Source organism: Centroberyx gerrardi, chromosome 7, assembly GCF_048128805.1.
Source record: "Centroberyx gerrardi isolate f3 chromosome 7, fCenGer3.hap1.cur.20231027, whole genome shotgun sequence".
Classification (NCBI taxonomy): Eukaryota; Metazoa; Chordata; class Actinopteri; order Beryciformes; family Berycidae; genus Centroberyx; species Centroberyx gerrardi.
This window is the reverse complement of record NC_136003.1, coordinates 18,813,252-18,833,314: the sequence shown is the minus strand read 5'-3', so window position 1 is coordinate 18,833,314 and position 20,063 is coordinate 18,813,252. Positions and strand designations below refer to the sequence as shown.

At 39.2% G+C, this 20,063-nt stretch overlaps 1 protein-coding gene across 2 annotated transcripts; it reads right to left on the bottom strand.

The window, feature by feature from the left end:
- Window positions 1-1,017: 1,017 nt before the first annotated feature.
- LOC139909049 (cytochrome P450 2K4-like) lies at window positions 1,018-17,352 on the bottom strand. Of its 2 annotated transcripts, XM_071895973.2 has the most exons (10): window positions 17,189-17,352; window positions 16,442-16,481; window positions 13,259-13,421; window positions 12,946-13,095; window positions 12,675-12,835; window positions 8,237-8,416; window positions 6,815-6,956; window positions 4,406-4,587; window positions 1,298-1,439; window positions 1,018-1,205 (listed from the first exon to the last, which is right to left on the bottom strand). In XM_071895973.2, exons 1-10 carry the CDS (start codon window positions 17,350-17,352, stop codon window positions 1,018-1,020), a joined length of 1,512 nt encoding a protein of 503 aa, XP_071752074.2. The 2 variants fall into 2 exon arrangements, with proteins under 2 accessions (XP_071752074.2, XP_071752073.2); XM_071895972.2 differs by lacking the exon at window positions 16,442-16,481 and having other exon boundaries at window positions 17,152-17,352.
- Window positions 17,353-20,063: the final 2,711 nt, after the last annotated feature.

Here is a 20,063-nt window from a genome sequence, read left to right as displayed (position 1 = left end):
ATGGTTGCAATTAAATGATGAACTTGACAGAAGTCACAGGGTAAAGGCCTTTGCACACCAAGTCCGTATTTTTCGTATGCGTTTTTTTAATCCAAAAAATTGGCCATAACTAATCGACTGCATGTCCAATCTTCACAAAGCTTGTCTGTCTGTCTACCTTGTCTATCTTCCATAATGTTGTGTCTATTTGTATGTCTTTTCAAAGTGTGCTTGGACCCATATTTATTGTTATATGCAACAATTATTCACAAGTACCTTTATTCAATCTGAAAATATTCATGAAAAATACAGGCATAAATGTTACATCTTTTGGTGGAACTTGCTTTATAAGCTGTTTATTAACAGAATGCAAGACATTTTGAGATTGTAAAGGCATACTGATAATATGATGAAGAATTTTAAGTGTGATTTCGCTTTATGGTAACACTTTTATAAATTACCAGTATACTGTTGAAACAATAATTACTAAAAATAAAAAAAATGTGAAATGGGCTTGCCAGAACGGTCATAATCTACATGTGCTAATGTCGCTAAGAGGCTTTCTGTTAGGCTGACGGCTTAGCTGCTAACAGCTGAGGTGAATTCCTGCCCCTCCTCACATCACTGGTGCTGTAATAGATTCAGCCTTGGACAAGTTTCTTTAGTGGCAATCATGGGGTCAAAGCATTTTTTGTGCAAATACAACTGTAGACTAAGCAATATGTAAGCTATAGGACATTTGTTTTGTGTTTAGTTAAAATGTTCTTGAATAGTAGATTTTTTTGTATCGGCTTGTCCATGTATTATTAAAATATTGGTTGAAAAGCTTAAAAGAATGATATGTTGGATTGTATACTTGCAATGAATCATTTAGAATATACTCGTAGATATCTGCATTTGTGCTGTTACACTGTAGTATGAAAATGACCAGTTTTTGATTACTGGCAGCAAAGGAATTAATTCCATAATGTCACTTGAATATGCTAAGATGCAACCATTCATAACTAAGCAGTGTCTACGCAGTACTAGTTATTTTCCTCAAACACGGCTAACAGCACACAGCTGATGAGGTGCTGGGGTGAGGGCAAAGCCTAATACAGGTGTCACATCCAGCTCATCCTCTGTAACTCCAGGTGGAGGAGTGAAACGAAAATGCTGGAGGAGAGAGGTGAAGAAGAGAAAGAGCTCCATCCTGGCCAGACTTTCCCCTACACAAACCCTTGGACCTAAGACAGACCAAGGAATATAATAGTCAAGAAATTTTGGTCTCTTAAATTTCTTAGTGATAATAAGCCATCAACAAATATGACTGACTCACCTGTAGAGAATGGTAGGAAAGCATCTCTCTTTACAAATTTCCCCTCCTCATCCAGGAAATGGGCCGGGTTAAAAGTGTCGGGGCTGTCCCATTCATTTTCATCTTGAAGAACGGATCCTAGTAGAAGAACCACTGGGGTCTCCTTAAGAGACACAGAAGTAAGAGATGTTATCACACTTTAGGGTTGTCAAAGTTTTTCACAGTTCCAGAACTACTTGAGGATTAGTGTAGAGTATCAGTTTGGCTGCATGAAGGAAGTATGATCTGTGGCAATGCAACATGGCCATGCTGTAGCACATTTGTCAACACAGCAGGCTCAGTAGAAAACAACTCAGCTTTATTTGCTACAAAATATCAATTTAACTCAATTTATCTCACGTTCATGTCAGTCGAAACACCGGTGAAGTTTGTATGTCCACATAACACACAGAGAGTTAGCTATCACAGCTCCATGTCATCCTTCTCCAAAACCACTGAAGTGAATGGGAGCTGGTTCTTTAGAGTTCAAAAAAGGGCAAAATAAAATTACCATAAAATTCCAAACAGCTTGTGCAGCATAATCCAAGTGTTCTGAAGCCAAATTATTGTACTGTGAGACCAAAAGACCTGATTCACGCTTGCGCAGCACCCCTATGTTGCAAGCAGAGCGCTTTCTGTTTGTGTGAAGCAGACCTCTGCGTCGGAGTGTATATGCAGAAACAGGGAAAGGTCACGTGTTCATGGCAAGTAGAACCAGAGCCATTTCTTGCTATACACGGACTACGCAGCTGCGTAGGGCCCCCGCGACCACTAGGGGCCCCCGCGACCGCTAGGGGCCCCCGTTGCGCCACCGTATTCTTGTCCTCCTTGAATATAAATGGCCACTTTTGGTAACCAAGCGTCCTCATGTGTTGTTCAAAAACACATACATTATAAGCACATAATGGTGGAAATAAAATGCATTTATTGTATGCTAGATAGATCAAAAAGCAGCTATTCTTTCGAGAGCTCTTTGCCTTACAAGCAAACCAATTTCAAAGTCAGCATCAGATTCTCACGTATTGACGTACTACGTTGTTGATGGCCTTCGGACAGATTACTATTCCACAGTATCTCACCGATACTATGACGTCCAAAAGGACATATCCTTCGGGAAATGAAAAAAGAAAATGGAAGAAAGCAGAGAACACGCATATGAAAATATGACGTGAGACTTTGTTATTAACTGATAGGGTGTTCTGGTAAATTCGGCATGTATATAATCATCCAAACAGCTCGCATGTAATAAGTGTTTCCCACAGGTTGACAATTTAGTTATGGCGATGGTTGTTAACGGGAGGGGGGATTAAGGACCCTCATGTGGGATTATCATTACAAACACACATTTCACAGCCTACTCAAGATCCCAAGGTTTCCAAATATACCAAATATGTCATGCTGAATTACAGGGAAATATGTATAAAATGATGCACAAGACATCTTGATCTTTCCATTTGATGTAATGGCACAGCCATAAAAAAAAATGGCGTTTTATATTTCACTCACTTCAATGATGCGTTGGAACGAGCAGATACAAAATATGTAGGCCTGTATAACATTGTCCTACAGTATGGAAAAGGTATTTTTAAAGCTACTTAAGAGAAATTTTTAAACTACAGTAACTATGGCAGGCCGTTTTAACATTTAATCCTTAAAATGCACTAGTCACTAGTCAGTAGTATTTTCTAATGACTAGTCACTATTCTTCCAGTTACTAGTAACTAATGTAATTTTACCAACGAACAGGTTTTGGATTTCAACAGTATTACAATATGAGTAATAATTATGATAAAATATGTTAATTCACCTAGAAACTTTATGTCTCTGCAGGAGCACTTCTGAAATACTTTGGAGGACCAGCCTCAGCACAGCCAGACCTCTGCTTGTCAGGAGACACTAGGTCCATCATCATCTTCCTCAGCAGACCCAACAAACACCAGATGCAGTACCTCTTGTCTAATTTGTGAAATTATTTTGCATAGGCTATATATTATTGGATTGTTATTTGTCATTTGCACTTTTATCCTGATGCTAGTGTCATTTTATAGTACTTAATTTTATGTGTATTCTTGTTCATAAGTTTATAATTTATTCAAAGCATTCTGTTTTTGAAAAAAATCCTTTTATTTGTTCAGTATTTACAATTTGCATGTTTGTTTTGATTTTGATGTCTTAACAATGCAACTAAGTTCCTGAAGTTAAGAGAAGTTTTTTATGTGAAAAATGCAGCATTTGGTCTGATTTACATGCATATGGAATTTGTGTCAATGCAGATTTGATGTGTATTCATGAGTGCTTGAAATAGCAGGGGGGGGGCCTCAAACAAGATTTTGCATAGGGCCACCAACAAGCTAGAAACGGCTCTGAGTAGAACGTGAAAACACAATGTATGGGTGCACAGAAGTGCAAGCATTTTCAGAAACAACAGTGTCAGTGAAGACTTGCACTAAATACTGGTGTAAATTTAGGTCTTCTTGACTCACAGTGCAATAGTTTGGCTTCAGAACACATGGACCATGCTGCACAAGCTGTTTGGATTCATTTTACGGTCAGTTTTTTTGCCCTTTTTGGAGCTATAAAGAACCAATCCCTGGTCACTTCAGTTGATTTGGAGAAGGCTGACATGGAGCTGTGCTAGCTAACTCTTATGTGAACATACAAACTTCACTATTTCACTTATTTCGACTGAGAGTGAGGGTGAGTAACTATTCCTTTAAGCCACCAACCTTCACTACAAACTATCAGGTGTGCCAATGGTCAGATTACATTATCAAAAACCTAACATTGCTGTACACTGTGGAAATTTGGTAAATTACTTTAATCAATAACTTGATTACATGAAAAGTCTATTGGCCTTTAGTGGAATAGTGGAACGTTAAAAAGTGTTAAAGTTAAAAGAATGACGAATTGGTGATTTGACCAAAAACTATCAATATTCATTAATATGCCCTGTTGCCGTCATGAAGCTCTTGTTGAAACATTATCAATGTTATAAATTGAGTGCATGCCAAGTGTTACTGATCATCATTTTATTATTATACAAAATTGAAAGAGTGTAGCACCTCTTTGTTAGGGTTAAGGTTTATTTACCTTCTTGATGACATAACCTTGGAAGGTTACATCTCGAGAGGTACAACGTCGAACTATGGGCACAATGTTGGCCAGTCTCTGAGTCTCATGGATGACAGCATCAGTGTAGGGCAGGTTCTTCCTGTCCTCAGCCCGGACCTGACGACTTCCTATCATCCTGCTCAGCTCCTCCTGGACCTGGTCTGGGAGATGAAAGATGAGGAAGAACAAATTCATGAGAAAGCCACAAGTTATTAAACTCAGAAGCTTAAAACATGTTTAATAAAAAAAATAGTAGCTACCTAATATAAAGGAAATCTTAATGAATTTGTCCCTGTCCGAAAAATTGATCGTGCCACCAGCAGCACACTTTCACCCCACAGCAGTGTGTGCAGCGGCAGAGAAAAAAAGTTCAGTGATTTCCTGATTAGTGAAAGTGTGCGTAATGGTGGCTTTGTGTCATGAAATCAGAGCTAATTTTAATTTATTTACTCTCAACTCTCCTGTGGCTTTTTTGGAGATATTTTGACATGTTTGGACTGCTCGTCAGCAGCAGGAGGCAACGGAGCTTGTCGTTTCAACCAACAGCTGACTCGGAGCCAACATTGTCTGCAGGTCCAAATACACAGGTATGTAAGAATCAAATTATATAGGTCCAAAACCGCCAAACTTATCCTTTCATGACCAAGAAATATAGATACCACTCGCCGGTTATTGAATAGCATTTTCATGAAGATGAATGTTCAGGGTAATTGTTTCCAGTCCTTTAGGGAGCAACTTCTAAAATTTGGACTAAGAATTACCGTGCAGCCAACATGGGTTTTTGGGATTTTTGAAGGGCAATACCAGTGTTTTTGGACTGAAGCTGCTGACAGTCGATAAGTGGTGCCAATATTACTAGCTTTAAATTTGACAATTTTTGTGCCCAAAAAAATCCCCACAATTATTCAGCATTTGCCTTGGTAAAGTGGGACTATGAGCCACTAAAACTACATTGAAACACATAACAACAACAACAACAACAACAACAACAACAACAACAACAACAATAATAATAATAATAATAATAATGATAAACATGTTCATGCAAATCAATTCAGGTTAAGGGCTTTCCAAGGGCAACTAGTATAATAATGATCAATTATATGTAATTAAACAAACCTGGCTGGCCGATATCCAATATTGATAAGTATTAATGTTATGCATTGAATCATGTATATTAACATTCGCATATGTGGCCAAAAATGCACTTAATTACTTTCAGTAACTTTGAATAATAGACCATAGGACCCTGAATAATGCTCAGCAAATCACTGAGTCTGGCAGTACAGTATATATGTACTGTATATACCTGATAGATGCAACAAAAACTGAAAACTGTATATGCAGAAATTGTCTTTAGGTCCACAAAACATCTCAATTTCATGCGACTGCATACAGTAGGCTATGCAAGAATAAGTGATACCCTATATCTGCTGAGTTGTAAAGGTTATTCAATAAACTTAAGCCACTGAATCAGCAGCCATAACCACAAAAACATATTGTATTGGCAAGAACTTTTCTGAAGGGGAAACAGCTAAGATTCTCTTATTGCCATTGAGCCTGTCCACACTCTCTCCATCTTCCATCAAAGGTTGAAAACTAATCTTTTCAAGAATTGCCTCATGTTACCTTCTCCCAACTGAATCAAGTTGAGGGGCACGTTTAAACAGCGAGGGAGGTGCCAAGCTAGTTTTTAAAAAATGAAAAGCTACTGAATGGACTGGGAGGAGCTTTGGTCGGAGTGGAATTGAACAACAAGGCTTGAAAAAGAGGTGAAAACAACAACACAGCTGGCCCGCATGTGTTGATATTGGTTATATTATTATGTCTATGAAATCTCCAAATAGCACACATTAGTTTCAGGATTGGTTAAAAGGTCTGATATTGCTTATTACAGGCCAATGCCTAGGGGGATCAACAAAGTATTACATTGCAATGAAAAGAAGGGATATGCAGAATGAGTGTCAGGCTACCACAAGTTGGCCTTCTGCGAATTCCTAAATATACTGTATATAAGTTCAGCCTTGAAAACATTACATCCCCATCCAGCAGCCTGTCCTTATAAGCTCCAAATTAAAAAAAAAACAAAACAAAAAAAAAACACCCTTTTACTCAAATAGTACAGTATTGACTATACATCAGCAAAAAAGGAAATGCACAAAATAACTACACTGAAATGTTTTTTTTGTTTTTGTTGTGCATCATCTCAATGTGTTTTCCAAACACCTAACAAGATGATACAAGATTGTGATTCAATGGCATGATTTTAGTCTATATGTTGAGGAATTATGACCACTTTATTTCCCTTTGTCAAACTAAGGCATCCATTTAAAAAATAGAGGTGGAATGGAGCAGGATTTAAGTGAGGGTTTAATGTGTGTTCCTTACCCTGTATTTTGGGGTACTTGGCCATGAACAGTAGGCCATATCTAATCGTAGTTGACGTAGTATCGGTGCCAGCAGTGAACAGGTTGGCAATAGTCACCAGTAGGTTGTCCTCATGATAGTGAGAATTCATATCCCCAGATTCCTTACAAATATTGAAACAGCTGAGTGTCAGTACAATCATATTTGAAACGAACAAGACATTTCAAACGTAGTAGTAGCTTTTGTATTTTATTGTCTTCACCTCCCTTAAAGACACCACATTTTCTTTAATTTCATGCAACCACATTCTCCCACACTTACATGTGTACTCCATCACTAGGATGTTGTTCCAAAGTAGCTTTTGTGTCTGATGTGCTAATCTGCTAGCTGCTATTAGCCAACAAGAAGTTGAGCCAGTGCTAGTGAAGGCCTGGGCTCCATGTCCAATAAGCTGTAGTTAACCCTTCAGCTTGATCTACGGCATCAGATTGAAATTTGTTCTCTGTGAGCGGCAGCCCCTATTATCCTCTGCACCCATATCTGTGAAAGACATGAACTAGCAGGGTGAGGCAGCAACCACTGTCAATGCATGCAGCACCCATCACACACACTGATATGTACACATCCCATTTTCCTAATGGTTTATGTACCATTTATGGTTTTGCTTGATTAAAGCAATGATTAACCATACTTTATGGTTTATGGGGTCTCCCGTAATGACAAAATGGGAATCAGTGGTAATGAATTTAACTCTGGTTCCTTGAGGGAATGGAAGGAGTTGCACTGATAGCTACCCTCTTCAATGGCCTGGCTTGGTTTAAGTGCAAAATTGAGCAAAGGGGATTAAGTATGAGTATGCAACATTAATATGTGAGGACAAGTGGGCTCTTTATATTCAATGCACTTATTAGATAGATAGATAGATAGATAGATAGACAGACAGACAGACAGACAGACAGACAGACAGACAGACGGATGGATGGCAGGCTTGACTACTGAATCTTTTACAAAGGCACCTTATCCCATAATGAATGTTGGTTGGTCCGAAGGCAATGGGATCACAAATGATTGCTACAGTCAGTTAAAGAACTCCTTGTTACTCTCCCCTCTCCCACTGTCGACCTCGACTAGCCTTTTCCTGAATTTCCCCAAGGGGATTAATAAAGTGCTATCTTATCTTATCTTATCTTATCACATGCATGTGCAGGTGGGGAGCATATGCATGGCTTTTACGATTACATATGATATGTGCAGTATGAGTGTCATGTATGTTAGTTGTTTTATTATGTGTGTGTATTAACTTTTCTTTTATATACATGTTTATCTTAGTATTTCTCTGTTTATTATGTGAAGTGTGTTGAGACCCCCGTTGGTGATAATGGACTTATATAAATAAATCTGACTACCTCTTTCCCTCTACTTCAGGTAGCATCGTTTTTATACCTCCAGGTGTTTCTTGCGGGCCAGAAAAGAGTCCACCAAGCCTCTGCACATCTGTGGATTGAGGGTCTCCTGTAAACCTCTGATCAACTCTGTTATCTGTTTCCTATTAGCAAAAGCACTCTTCATCAGTTGCTTTCGAGCTCCAAACCATTTGCACAACATTGGGAACTTGTTGTACAACTGTTGAACAAACAAGCAAAGCAAACAAACAAATTCACATTATCTGCTTTCTCATTGGCCTACAATGAAATTTTTTGTTGTATACAGTATATCCTCTTGTAAAATCATGTATTTAAGCGACAGCTGGGACATACCAAACATCAGAACATATGCAATGGGATACACACTGGACTCACACTAGTAGACTTGGGGTGCTAACAAAATATGATTCACCACTATTTGGTTTGACCTGGTTGAAGTGTCATAGGTGTGTGTGCAAGGGGGAATTCACAAGTATTCTGTGGTGCCAATGGAAATGTTATACTTGGGCCATAAGACATAAATAATATGTTTGCTCTGAACTAGTGAACATTAACTACTGTCTCCAATTGCCAGAAATGAGAAGAGTGTGTACCCCACTCACTAATATATGTCACATAAACACACAGCTCCATAAATTGAATATAAATAAACAGAAGACGTGACTCTGACCCTTGATGGTTTTCTGAGAACAGGAGTACATTTTCTGATCCAGAACTGATATAACAAAATGTTCAATTTGCTGGAAAGGTTCAGACAACAGTGTATGTGTCCACAAGTCTTTCTCCCACTTCATTACCTGGACCGGGGTTATGTTTTCGCCCTGTTCTGTCGGTCTGTCTGTTTGTCTGTTTGTCTGGTCATGGGGCGAGGAAGAACTGATTCACTTTTAACACCGATTGGCCAAAGGGGGCATGGCAGTGGGCGTGACCACTGATAAAGAGGCACGTAACTTCTGAATGGATTCACATAACACCATTAAACTTCATGCTGGTCATGAGGCAAAGAATCACTGACTAACTTTTCACACCGATTGGTCAAAGGGAGGCGTGGCTTCTCACAAAAAGGCATATAACTTCCAAACAGATTCTAGCAACACCATGAAACTTTGTGGAAATGTTGGTCGAAGGGCAAGGAAGAACTGATTAAATTTTCACACCGATTGGCCGAAGGGGGGTGTGGCAGTAGGCGTGGCTTCTCACAAAAAGGCCTATCAGCAGACATTATTGGCTCAATCAAACAACATTGCACTGGAGAACTCATTTCCGCTGCGGACATAAACACCCTGCCAATTATTCCAAAACTTCGTACAGTGGTAGAAGGGCAGCACTAATGGAAACTGAACAGATATAGAGCTGAATGGTCATGTTGTCACGATCCCAGCCATCTTACCATCCTGACCAGCTCTGCTCCAGTCCTGGTTTTTGCCTTCACCAGTTCCTGTCACTGCACACCTGTGTGCAGTCAGCCCCGCCTGCTACCGGCTGCACCAGCTGCAGCTCATCTGTCCATTTAGCCTTCCCCATATACAGGCTGCGGCCGAATAGTCAAAAAAATACGTCCTAACTCCTATTCCTAACCACTTTTCCTTGACCTCGTTGGAGAACGTCATGAGGTCAAGGAAAGATGTGAAGGAGAATTCATAAGCTTAGGAAAAGACAACCGTGGTGCTAAGAGAATCCGACTGCACTTACACTAGGCTACGTAATTATGCGACGGCGGATGTTAATGACGTGGGTCTGCCGTGGTGAAACTACAATGTTCCGAATATGGACTACTAAAAGCGCATCTTAGATACTTCGCCCCATATAAGCCTATGCATATAATAGCTTAAGAACCACCACACAACTCAGTAAACACCTTGAAATGTTGACTTGATTGTGCTTTGAAGTTGTTATGGCTGATACAGACCTTTATTAAGGCAAGGGTTTCAGCATCTGTGACTGAAGTAAAATTAATTAATGATATTCCTAAAGGCTGGCAATACAACAACGCTCAGAATGAAGAAATAACTAATGCAAACTGAGCATAGGTTATGGCATAAGATGGAAAATGCTTAATAAGCAACGGTAACTTGCATGATGATCTGCGTCCCTTGTCGGTCATGATCGTTTGTTTTCGTGAACGGCCGAATGGTGCGTCGCTTTAAATGTTGCTGCCGCAAGGAATTGTGGGACGCCATTATCTCCTTTCCTTTCGTAAAGGATCGTCCAGTGTATCCTATGCTAAAGGAGCTAAGTAAGGAAGCATTGAAGCACCTTTCCTTAGCATTTAGAGAATTTGAACAGCTCTTATCATGGCTGCCACTTAGATACTTCCGGGTCATTTCACTCAGTTAGGAACCTTCCTAAGCAAAAAAGACTATTCGACCGCAGCCATAATATATATATCAACTGTCCTTTCAGTCTTTGCCAGATCGTTCTAGCTTGCTACCTAGTTCGTTCCCGCCATTACCTGTTCTGCTCTGCTGAATAGTTTTGTGTGTGCCTGGTTCTGACCCTGCCCGTTCTTTGGACTGCCCTGCTTGCCTACTCCTACTGGTATTGTTGCCTTGTGACCACCTGTGTTTGACCAGTGCCTCTCTATGACCCTGTACCTGCCTACTACTTCAGTAAAGACGTTTTTGAACCGTATTCTCCGCTTCAGTCTGTGTGTCTGCGTTTGAGTCCTCGTTCTGATCCTGACACGTGGTGTTGTGATAATCGGCTAAAGTGCTTAAAAGTAGCTAGATGGTGGACATTAACTGGAGTTTGCAGATGATGGATATTATGATGGGCCACATTTTACATGATCTCTGCCCTGGTGTAACTCATTGTAGCTCCAATTGTTTGGAAAATCCTATGGTACTAATACAAAGTAGGGTGAAGAGACAAACCCTAACCCAATTCCTCATTAATTGTCTTAAGACAGCAGAGGCACACTTCAAACGCGTGAAATGCTAACACCACCGCCTCATCCTCAGAGACGCTGCCTCCACCCAGGCGTCTATGCAGGGTCCCCTCCTCAATCAACTCACTTCTCTCCACGCAAATCTACAGTGTTCCTCTGCCTCAGTAGCCTATTCTCTGGCCAGCTATCCCTGCTCCCTAGCTGCGTATCTTTACATTCCCCAGCTGCTAATACTCGCCAATGCACACACCATTTAAGTCAGATCTTAAAGGAAAGGCTGTGATCTTTTGGAGTTTTACTCCGCCTTCCCCCAAACAAACAATCGACATAACACATTTTCCAGCAATAATAATAATATAATAATAATAATAGACCTTATTTATATAGCACTTTTCAAAACAGAAGTTAAGGTGCTTTTCTATTCTTGGCCATTGCTGGCATTTCTATCCAGTGTTGATCATTTCTAGCCATTGCTGGCCAATTCTGCTCAATCACATGGCCATTTCTACCCATCGCTGGCTCTTCCCGGTCCTTGCTGGCCCTGTCTAGCCATTGCTGGCTGTCTCTTGTTATCTGGTCGTCTTTGATCTATATCTGGTCATTGCTGGCTAAACCTGGTGATGAACAATTATTTCTGTCCACCGCTGGCTATCTCATGTTACCCCATATTGCTGTTGCTGCTGACCATTTAGCCTCTCTTACCTGCTAATTCCTCAGCTCATCATATTTACCGGTAATTCCTCAGCTCATCATATTTACCATCTCTTTATGTCTATTTGGCACAGTTTTTCTCCTGGGTAAGGTCAGAAATTATTTCATTATTTTAGGGGGACCTCATTCATATCTTTTTTTATAGCCTATGGTTTCATCGGACACCTGCAGGACGTTAATCTCTACAGTCCTCTCACCACCACCAGCTTCTACACTCCATCAGGGGGAAATTTATCATATGTTGCCTTCATGGGATTACAACACCATGAAGATAATTTCATGATAGAGTCTAATCGCCAAGCCTTTCTGTAAATTCTAGATTCTGCCGTAATTTCAATCATGCAATAAAAACGTATCATTCACTTAGTCTCTCCTGATTGAAATAGCACGGTGGAAAGTAGGGGTGCTGTGGTTACTTACTTTTCACTCCAGTGACCTGTGTTCAAGTCCTGACTCATGCAAAACGAATTTTAGCAGTGAAAAAAGTTTTCATGTTCAGCAAAAGTTGTTCTTATATAACCATGACCAAAACCATAACCAAATTGTTTTAGTTGTCTAACCTCAAACTAAGTAGTTTGATTTTGGTCCAACTAAAGTATGCAGATGTGGTTTTGGTGCATGCGCAGTGATAGGTGATGCAGCTGGCCATGTCTAGCTATACAAATCAAAGGTGCGTAGCTTTTCATAAGATATGTATGGTACGGTATGTAAAATATAAATATTAAACCAAAGTTTTTAACAATTTCACTAAACATATCATACATGTTTCATTTGTAATCTATTTAATATCGTTATCTTGTGTAGTAGATGCTTACTGAGCAAGATGCTAAATGAGAATCATGAAAATATTAAGCAATACCTGTACTGAAGCCGAGCCCAAAAGTTGAGTGTTTTTATTAGCTTGATCCACCATAGTTGTGAACTCTGAGTCATCATATTCAAATCTGCTACCATAGACAATAGAACAGATGATATTGGAGACAGCATAGTTTACTGGCTGGGCAGTATTAAAAGCTTTACCTGAAAAAAAGAAAAAACAGAATAGCAAAGAAATTAACAATGTAAGAATGAAAAGTTTTTTTGTTCACCACCAAAATTGCAATTCTGCCAAAATTATATAAAATGATTACCCTCTTTTTGTTTAAATACTTCAATCAGGTACTGACTCTCCTCGGTAATTTTCTCCTCACTTGCCTTCTTGCCCATTCCAAAGTCTCTCAGTTTGGTCAGGGCAAAATGCCTCATCTCTTTCCATGAGTCCCCATTGGAAAATATAATTCCTGCAGATAAATATTTTAACAAAATGTTTGTTTTTCCTCCTCTATTCATAAATTAGCATTGTTGATAAGTAATTATACAAGGTAGTAGAATACTTTACAATAATTAGAATAGAATAGAATAATTATACAACACAAAATGTTTTAATCTTTTTTGGGTCCTTACCATGTGTTAAATTTAGGTCATTGATTATTGGGACAATCTCCTTTTCTCCAAACACTTCAGCATGGTTGAACAGAGCCTGCTTTACCGTCTTGTATCCTGCCAGGACCACCGTCTTCTTGAGTCCAAGATGAACTTTGAATACTGGTCCATATTTCTTGGAGAGCTGAGATCAAGGTCACGTAATAACAATAACACCAGACAGCAATCAAACCACGTTCAGATTAATACAGAAACTGTGTGGCCAAATCAGTTTTGTCTACGCAGCTGTACTGTGTCCATGGTGTCAGTTTGGTGTGTGTTGTCCAGCAAAAAAAAAAATCATAGAGACAGAGCCATGAAACAAACAAGAGGTACATGAGCTGCATAATGTCCCACCATGATATATTAAACATAAGCTAATGAGGTAATTAAATAAGCAAATTAATGCATTAAAAGCAAATATTTCTATGTCAACATACTTGTCTTCTTAAAGCATGATGGAGTTAGAGTAGTTTCAGGAAAATGAGTTTGTCTACATCAATATGCAGATTTATGCAGCAAGGTGCTCCAAAATCTAATCAGATAATCTACTGTACAGGGGGAATCTGTGGTGTATAAGATGAATAATTCTGGTACAGGCAGTAGTGTTGGTGTATTTCAGATCACAATAGCCTACATGTTAACTAATTAAATTAATTCAACAGCCTTTTAATGTTGATTTCAACTACAGTAAGGTATTGCTTTGAAAAAAATGGCAGCAACCAGATACCAGAAAGACCATGTGAAAATCAATATTATGGTACTGAACTAAATTTCATGCAGCTCAGTTGAGCTGTAAATTGTAAAATAATTCACAGTTAATTTAATGTATTTAATAAACAGCTGCCATTAAATGTGAATACTGCTCAATTTAATAATTTGCATTGGTTATTCCTCTTGCCTGGGACTGCACGATCAATATTTCTCAAGATGAACTAAAATTGACCAATAATAAATTGGCCAACATTTATACCCATTTTTTTGGCATGGGATGTTAAAGTAACGGACTGATATATGGTATTTTTGCTTACTTTTGGGTAAAGATGATGTAAACGTTCTTTTAACAGCATTTTAACACTGCACACATTCAAACTGTTCTCAGAAAAAAAGAAAAGGTCTATGTGCATGTGTGTGTGAGCGAGAGAGAGACAGACAACTGGAAAATAAAAATGTTATCAAAAGGGTTTATGTTTATAACAGGTTATAAAAGGTGTGACTTTTCTGCATAAAACCCATTCAAGTCCACCATTCACATATGTGACTAATGAAAGTCTGAAGAGTAGCTGCCTGCGTACCTCATCTGTAATGTTATTGATACATCCATGGGAGTTACCATTGGATATTTATGATAAGGAGTATATATGGAGATTTTCCGACCAACATTAAAATGTCAAGCCTCCCTTAGGCTCAAAAATATATCACGTGGCCCTCCTTGTAAACTGAAAAAAAATGACAACCCGCTCCTGCCAAATTTAAAGACAGAAGACAGCAGAACTGTACACTGAAAGATTTGTGTCTATACAAGGAACAATTAGGTGTAGCCTACACCTGCCGCACATTTTAACTGTGACAGACAAAGTGAGACCCAAGAGCAGACATGCCCACGGAGGCAGGTGTAGAGTTAACAGGAGTTTACTGGAAGGTAGATGAGGGTAAGTGCTCATACCCTCGCATTCACCAGCCCTCTCGCAAAGACGAAAAAAAAGACAAGTGTAAATGCAACCAAGACGCATTGGAGACGGATTGGTGTCCGATTGCTCAAACCACTTCCGGAGGTGGTTTGAGACGCATTGTATCCTCAAGTTTGCCAAGTGTAAATGCATCAACCATCAACTCCTCCCAAATGGAACAATGTCTCTCAACAACGCCCTTAATGAATACTGATGCATGCAAATGTGCTTGTCATTCCATTCTCTGTGTGAGAAAATTACAAAGACGGAAAAGAGAAAAAGGCGGCTTCAGTTCGGGCATCACCGACGAAATAAAGTTTGAGTTGCAACATGTCACAGCAGCAGTTAATGCTGCCAGCAAGAGCCGGACCGTTTATAAAACTAAAAATATATATGAAGATATAAAGGTTGACGCCAAGAAGCTCGTTGCGGTGGTGGAGAGCTGGCTGTAGAGGACGGCTGTGCACCGGCATCTCCAATGCGTGCCGGCCGTGTGCTACAAAACCATAACGCATCATTAATAACATTATGACATTAAGTCCAATTGCTTAACACCTTGAATTTGTCGCAATTATTTGGAACAAATAGGGGCTCTGCTAAAAGACTGTAATGCACTTACTTCAGACTAATTCACACCATATGTGTGTGTGTGTGTGTGTTTGCTGTAGAGTCGGCCTGGAAATGAACTGAGTGTAAAGGCCATTTTTACTTTATTTCACTGCTTTGCCATCAAAGTTGCCATTCCCCACTGTCTCTAAAATGTGCGCACGCTGGGTCAGTTTCTGTAGCGGTGCGCACATTCTCACTACAAGTGTTTTTTTTTTTATAATCTGTGTTAAGTAGCGCCTGCCGTCTAAAAACTGAATTTCTGTGGCGTCTGCCATCTCCACATTTGCATACATCGCGGGAAAGCAGGGAGAGGAGAGGCAGGCATTGATGTGGCCAGGTGTAAATAGAATGTGGATAAATCATATCTGGATACTATCCGGATAAGGGACGCATGAAATGACAAGTGTAACTGGGGCCTAAAGCAAGATGTCCAAAGGACACGAATGTGCATATAAACAGCCAGCTTGGTAAAGAACTACAATTTCCATGGCGTTTCACGTCATAGCGCCGTTTCCGACTGGCCAGCTATCTTGTGTTTGCGTTTATTGTCTGTTATTAGTTTAAATACAATTTTGGGGGTATGTTGTATTGTATGGGATATTGAAATATAATAATAACCCAGTGTAAATCTAAACCCTTATATAGTTAATATAAACCAGCATTTGCGTTAAATATCATCCCAGTGTGCTGGGTTAAATGGCCAACCCAGCATTCTGTTTTGACTCAGCAGCTGGGTCAGAAACTAATTGAGATACTGAGGAAAATAGGAAAATTGGATTTTCTGGTTGTTCCGGTTGAGTATAACTGCATGCACGCCTGACCAAAACTCCATTTTAGAATGGCAGAGTGAATTTCAGGTTACTACATTGTTATCAAAATGAAACACTAAAAGAAGATTCATCAACATTTTTTTTACACTTAATTCACTTAATGTGCAAATTAATGGACATTTGAAGAGATTTCAGAGTGTTATTATATTATTGGTCTAAGTTATTACATTATTCAGCCAAAACAGTCAACAAGCCAATTATGTAAGTAATACAAGTTTAGTTTTATTACATTACGTTTTTCAGTATCGGTAGTTTTTACATCAGTGGCCTATACAACCTGGCCACTGGCCACCACCTTTAACCCTTCTATTATGTTAAAATTAACAGACATCTTTTATGTTTGAGGTCAAATTGACCCCAGCAATATAAACCTATAAAAAATGATAAAACTGTGCATCTTATGTTATGGGCCCTAAAGCATGGGAACGTTTTTTAAAGATCAAAAAATTCATTATCAGTCAAAACAGAGAAAGAAAATATGTGTAAAAACTTTATATTTTCTCTGGTTTTATAAGGCAATTGTTTTTGGGGTCAAAATGACCCCAAACAACACCGTTGTATACAAAGTGTGTACAGGACCTTGACAACGTATCATCATGTTACATTTTATGTTTACCTATTGTCCCCATGAAATTAGGAAAAGTCATCAAGTGTCAAGCTGAAAAAATAATGGTAATCATGTTTTTAGACACGTTAATTGTGGAATGGGGTCAAATTGACCCCAAACATAATAGGAGGGTTAAAAAAAAACATATCAATTATTTACCTTATAGAGGGTGTTGTGAGGCAGATTGTGATCGAACTGCAGCAAATTACCAAGCAAGGGAAGAGGTTTGGGTCCTGGAGGCTCCTTCTGCTGGGGGCCAGAGCTGGAGAAGAAAAGGTAGAGGACCAGCAGGACCAGAACAGTCAGCAGTAAGGTGGCGGAACTGGGGGACAGCAGCAAAAGATCTTCCAATATAGCCATGCTTTCATACATAATATAGCTAACAAAACAAGAAACCAGCTCTATTAGTGTATTCTTCCCTCTCTGTACCCTTTGGTAGATGCACAACAAATGCTGGCCGGTATATTTTGGGCTGGTTTAGCAGCTTTGGGGGTGGGTTTTCAGTGACTCTTGGGCTGGAAGACTTTGCCTGACCTAGGGATTCATTAACTCGAGCACCTATTCTACTACTCATATATCAGACTCTATCAACTATTTGTGGATCATTGATAGCTGTGATCTCCTGCCGTTTGTTTTTTCCACTAATGCCGGAGCGGTTTATATTTCAGGCCTACAGAAGACAAAGTGACTACTCTTCTCAGGATGAATCCCCCTTTATCCTGCTGGTTTTGTGTCTCCCAAACTGTTACTCACTAACTCACTATAAAATATAGACATGGTAAGTCTCTATAGCAATGTGGTTTTTCTCTGTGTTCGACTGCTCTGTAGCCTAGTTTATCTGTCTTGTCAGCTATAAATTAATATATATATATATAAAGCCTATAGTATCTTTTTATTTTGCCAAAGTTCAGTTTCTTGATTGAAGCCACTGACTCTGACCTCACCTGACCGAGCCGGTATTTCTGAAGGCGCTTCTTGTTTTGGGTTGTAAGAAAATTAAACCAGCAAATGAGGTTATTATACTTTGCAATAGCAGTTTAAAGTTAATATATAACACATATAACACTGCCATAATGTTTTATAGTCTAGTCAGCGCAAACATTGGTATGCTACTTATCCTGTTTTTTGCCAGACCGGGCAGCGCTATTGTTTTACGGCAGGGCATTGCCCAAGAGCCTGAAAATGATGCCCCATGTCTCATTGACTTTCAATAGGGAGCAGAGGTGTAGTGGAGCATATAAGCAGGCATACGGCATATACCCATCTCTATGGAAAGAAATTTACCATTTACTCACCTAAAAATAGAGATACGTCTCGGTGTCCATCAATCAAGCTGCATAGAAGACCCATCCTAGATCAGGCACTGCGCCTAGGGTCTCCACCAACAGAAAAGTCAACTTAAAAATTGTGGAATTAAGTTGAATCAAGAGAGTATCTCAGTATAAAAAAAAGTGCGCCCATGGGTCGTGATTTAATGATAGAGCAGACTGTAGAGACTGAAGGCAATGCTCACACCGGTTTTTAGTCAAAGTGCAGTCAAAACCAAAGTTGCATGATCCACTTAGGCGCCACTCCTGCTCACAATTAAATTTAGGCTATTTAGTTGTTCTACATGATTAAAATCATTCAGTTGACGTTTTGGCCCATGAAGGCCTTCATCAGAATGTAAGCCATTATATTCTTTACAATGAAGGCATTTGAGGGCCGAAACATCAATGGAATGATTCTTGTGTAGAACAAGTAAGCTAAACACACTAAAACGCTACACGTCGCCTCTTCACTCGATTTGATAGAGCAGTCAGCCGTCAAACTATCAGTCATAATGAAGCAATCAAACAGAAAGATGTCCAAACAACACTACTGGTCAGGCACCGATAGAGAAAGAAAAAGGAAAAAAAAGATTATTTTTTCTTTATCTATCTAATGTTTTTCATTCAAAAAATATGCAAGGTTTTTACTGCAATCATGTTGTCTTTATGTAAGGGGTGTAAATTGTCCTCTATTCGTGGAATGACTCGTGCAAGCACAAATGAAAGATATGTTATTGTGCCAAGGAGGAACACAATGTATGTAAAAAGTTAGATACGCCTAGTCTTCTTATCGTCAACAACGAAGGGTTAATAGCTTTGTTGCCACTATGTGCAACACCACTTAGGGCCTCCAAAAAGCTCTAGACAGCAGCCAATAAAATCATGTTATTTCATTGTGTGCGTTAGATTTAGCAACCCAGGTGGGCACTGAGTATTTTGAGTTGACCGTGACCGGGAGGCAGCAAGTTATGTTGGACGCCCCTGATTTGTGATGTACCGCCTCTGGAAACTCGCCGTGGCACTACCAGAATTCATTGCAAGGCGTCTTACGTAGAAAATGAAGCGTGGAAATGATGGAACCTGTGAAAAACGTACCATTATTGTTGCAGGTCCGCATTTGCCTAGTTTGTTATCTATCTTGTGAGCTCTGTGCCTATTAATGAATATAGCCTGAAGTAACCATTTTATTGTTCCAGCGGGAGTTCAGTTTCTTGATTGAACCCAAAGACCGAAACAAAAAAATGTGACGTACTCAAAGCGCCAGACATATCACAATATCATATATGAATATACAGTATCAATTGGTGTATGCCATTGTTTTCTCAAAATGTCTTCACTTTTTGACCAGTAGCCTGTTTCAATATCACCTATTAATAGTAGGCTATTTAGCCTATTCTTCATAAAAGAAACATGCCTGATTTTATATGATTGTTGCTTAGTAGAGGCCATATCTTAGTAATCGTTGCTTCTCTCAGATTTACAAAACCGTAGAAACTGAATATCTCACTGTACAGTAGCCTACTTACATTCTCATATTTATATTATATTTTATAAGTAATGTCCAAGTAAGTTATCTTTTTTGTTTTATCCTTCTTGTAACTCCAGGTTAACTACAATAAAGAACATAAGGTAATATGGCTTTCACCCTTTTAAGATATTAACATAGGCTTCAATTGATTACCGTGGGGAATTTCTCTTTTCACATCACCCAATTCAGAGCATTGGCTACAGAATATGCTTGGTAGAGATTCAATGCCTTGC

What these genes read in the sequence shown, in the direction of transcription:
- LOC139909049 (XM_071895973.2), bottom strand. Translation starts at nt 17,352, where the DNA reads ATGGCTATATTGGAAGATCTTTTGCTGCTGTCCCCCAGTTCCGCCACC. An exon ending in TGGGCTCGGCTTCAGTACAG is followed by an intron (nt 8,417 to 12,674) that starts GTATTGCTTAAT and finishes TTTGTTCAACAG; the next exon opens with TTGTACAACAAGTTCCCAAT. An exon ending in TTTCCTACCATTCTCTACAG is followed by an intron (nt 1,206 to 1,297) that starts GTGAGTCAGTCA and finishes GGTCTGTCTTAG; the next exon opens with GTCCAAGGGTTTGTGTAGGG.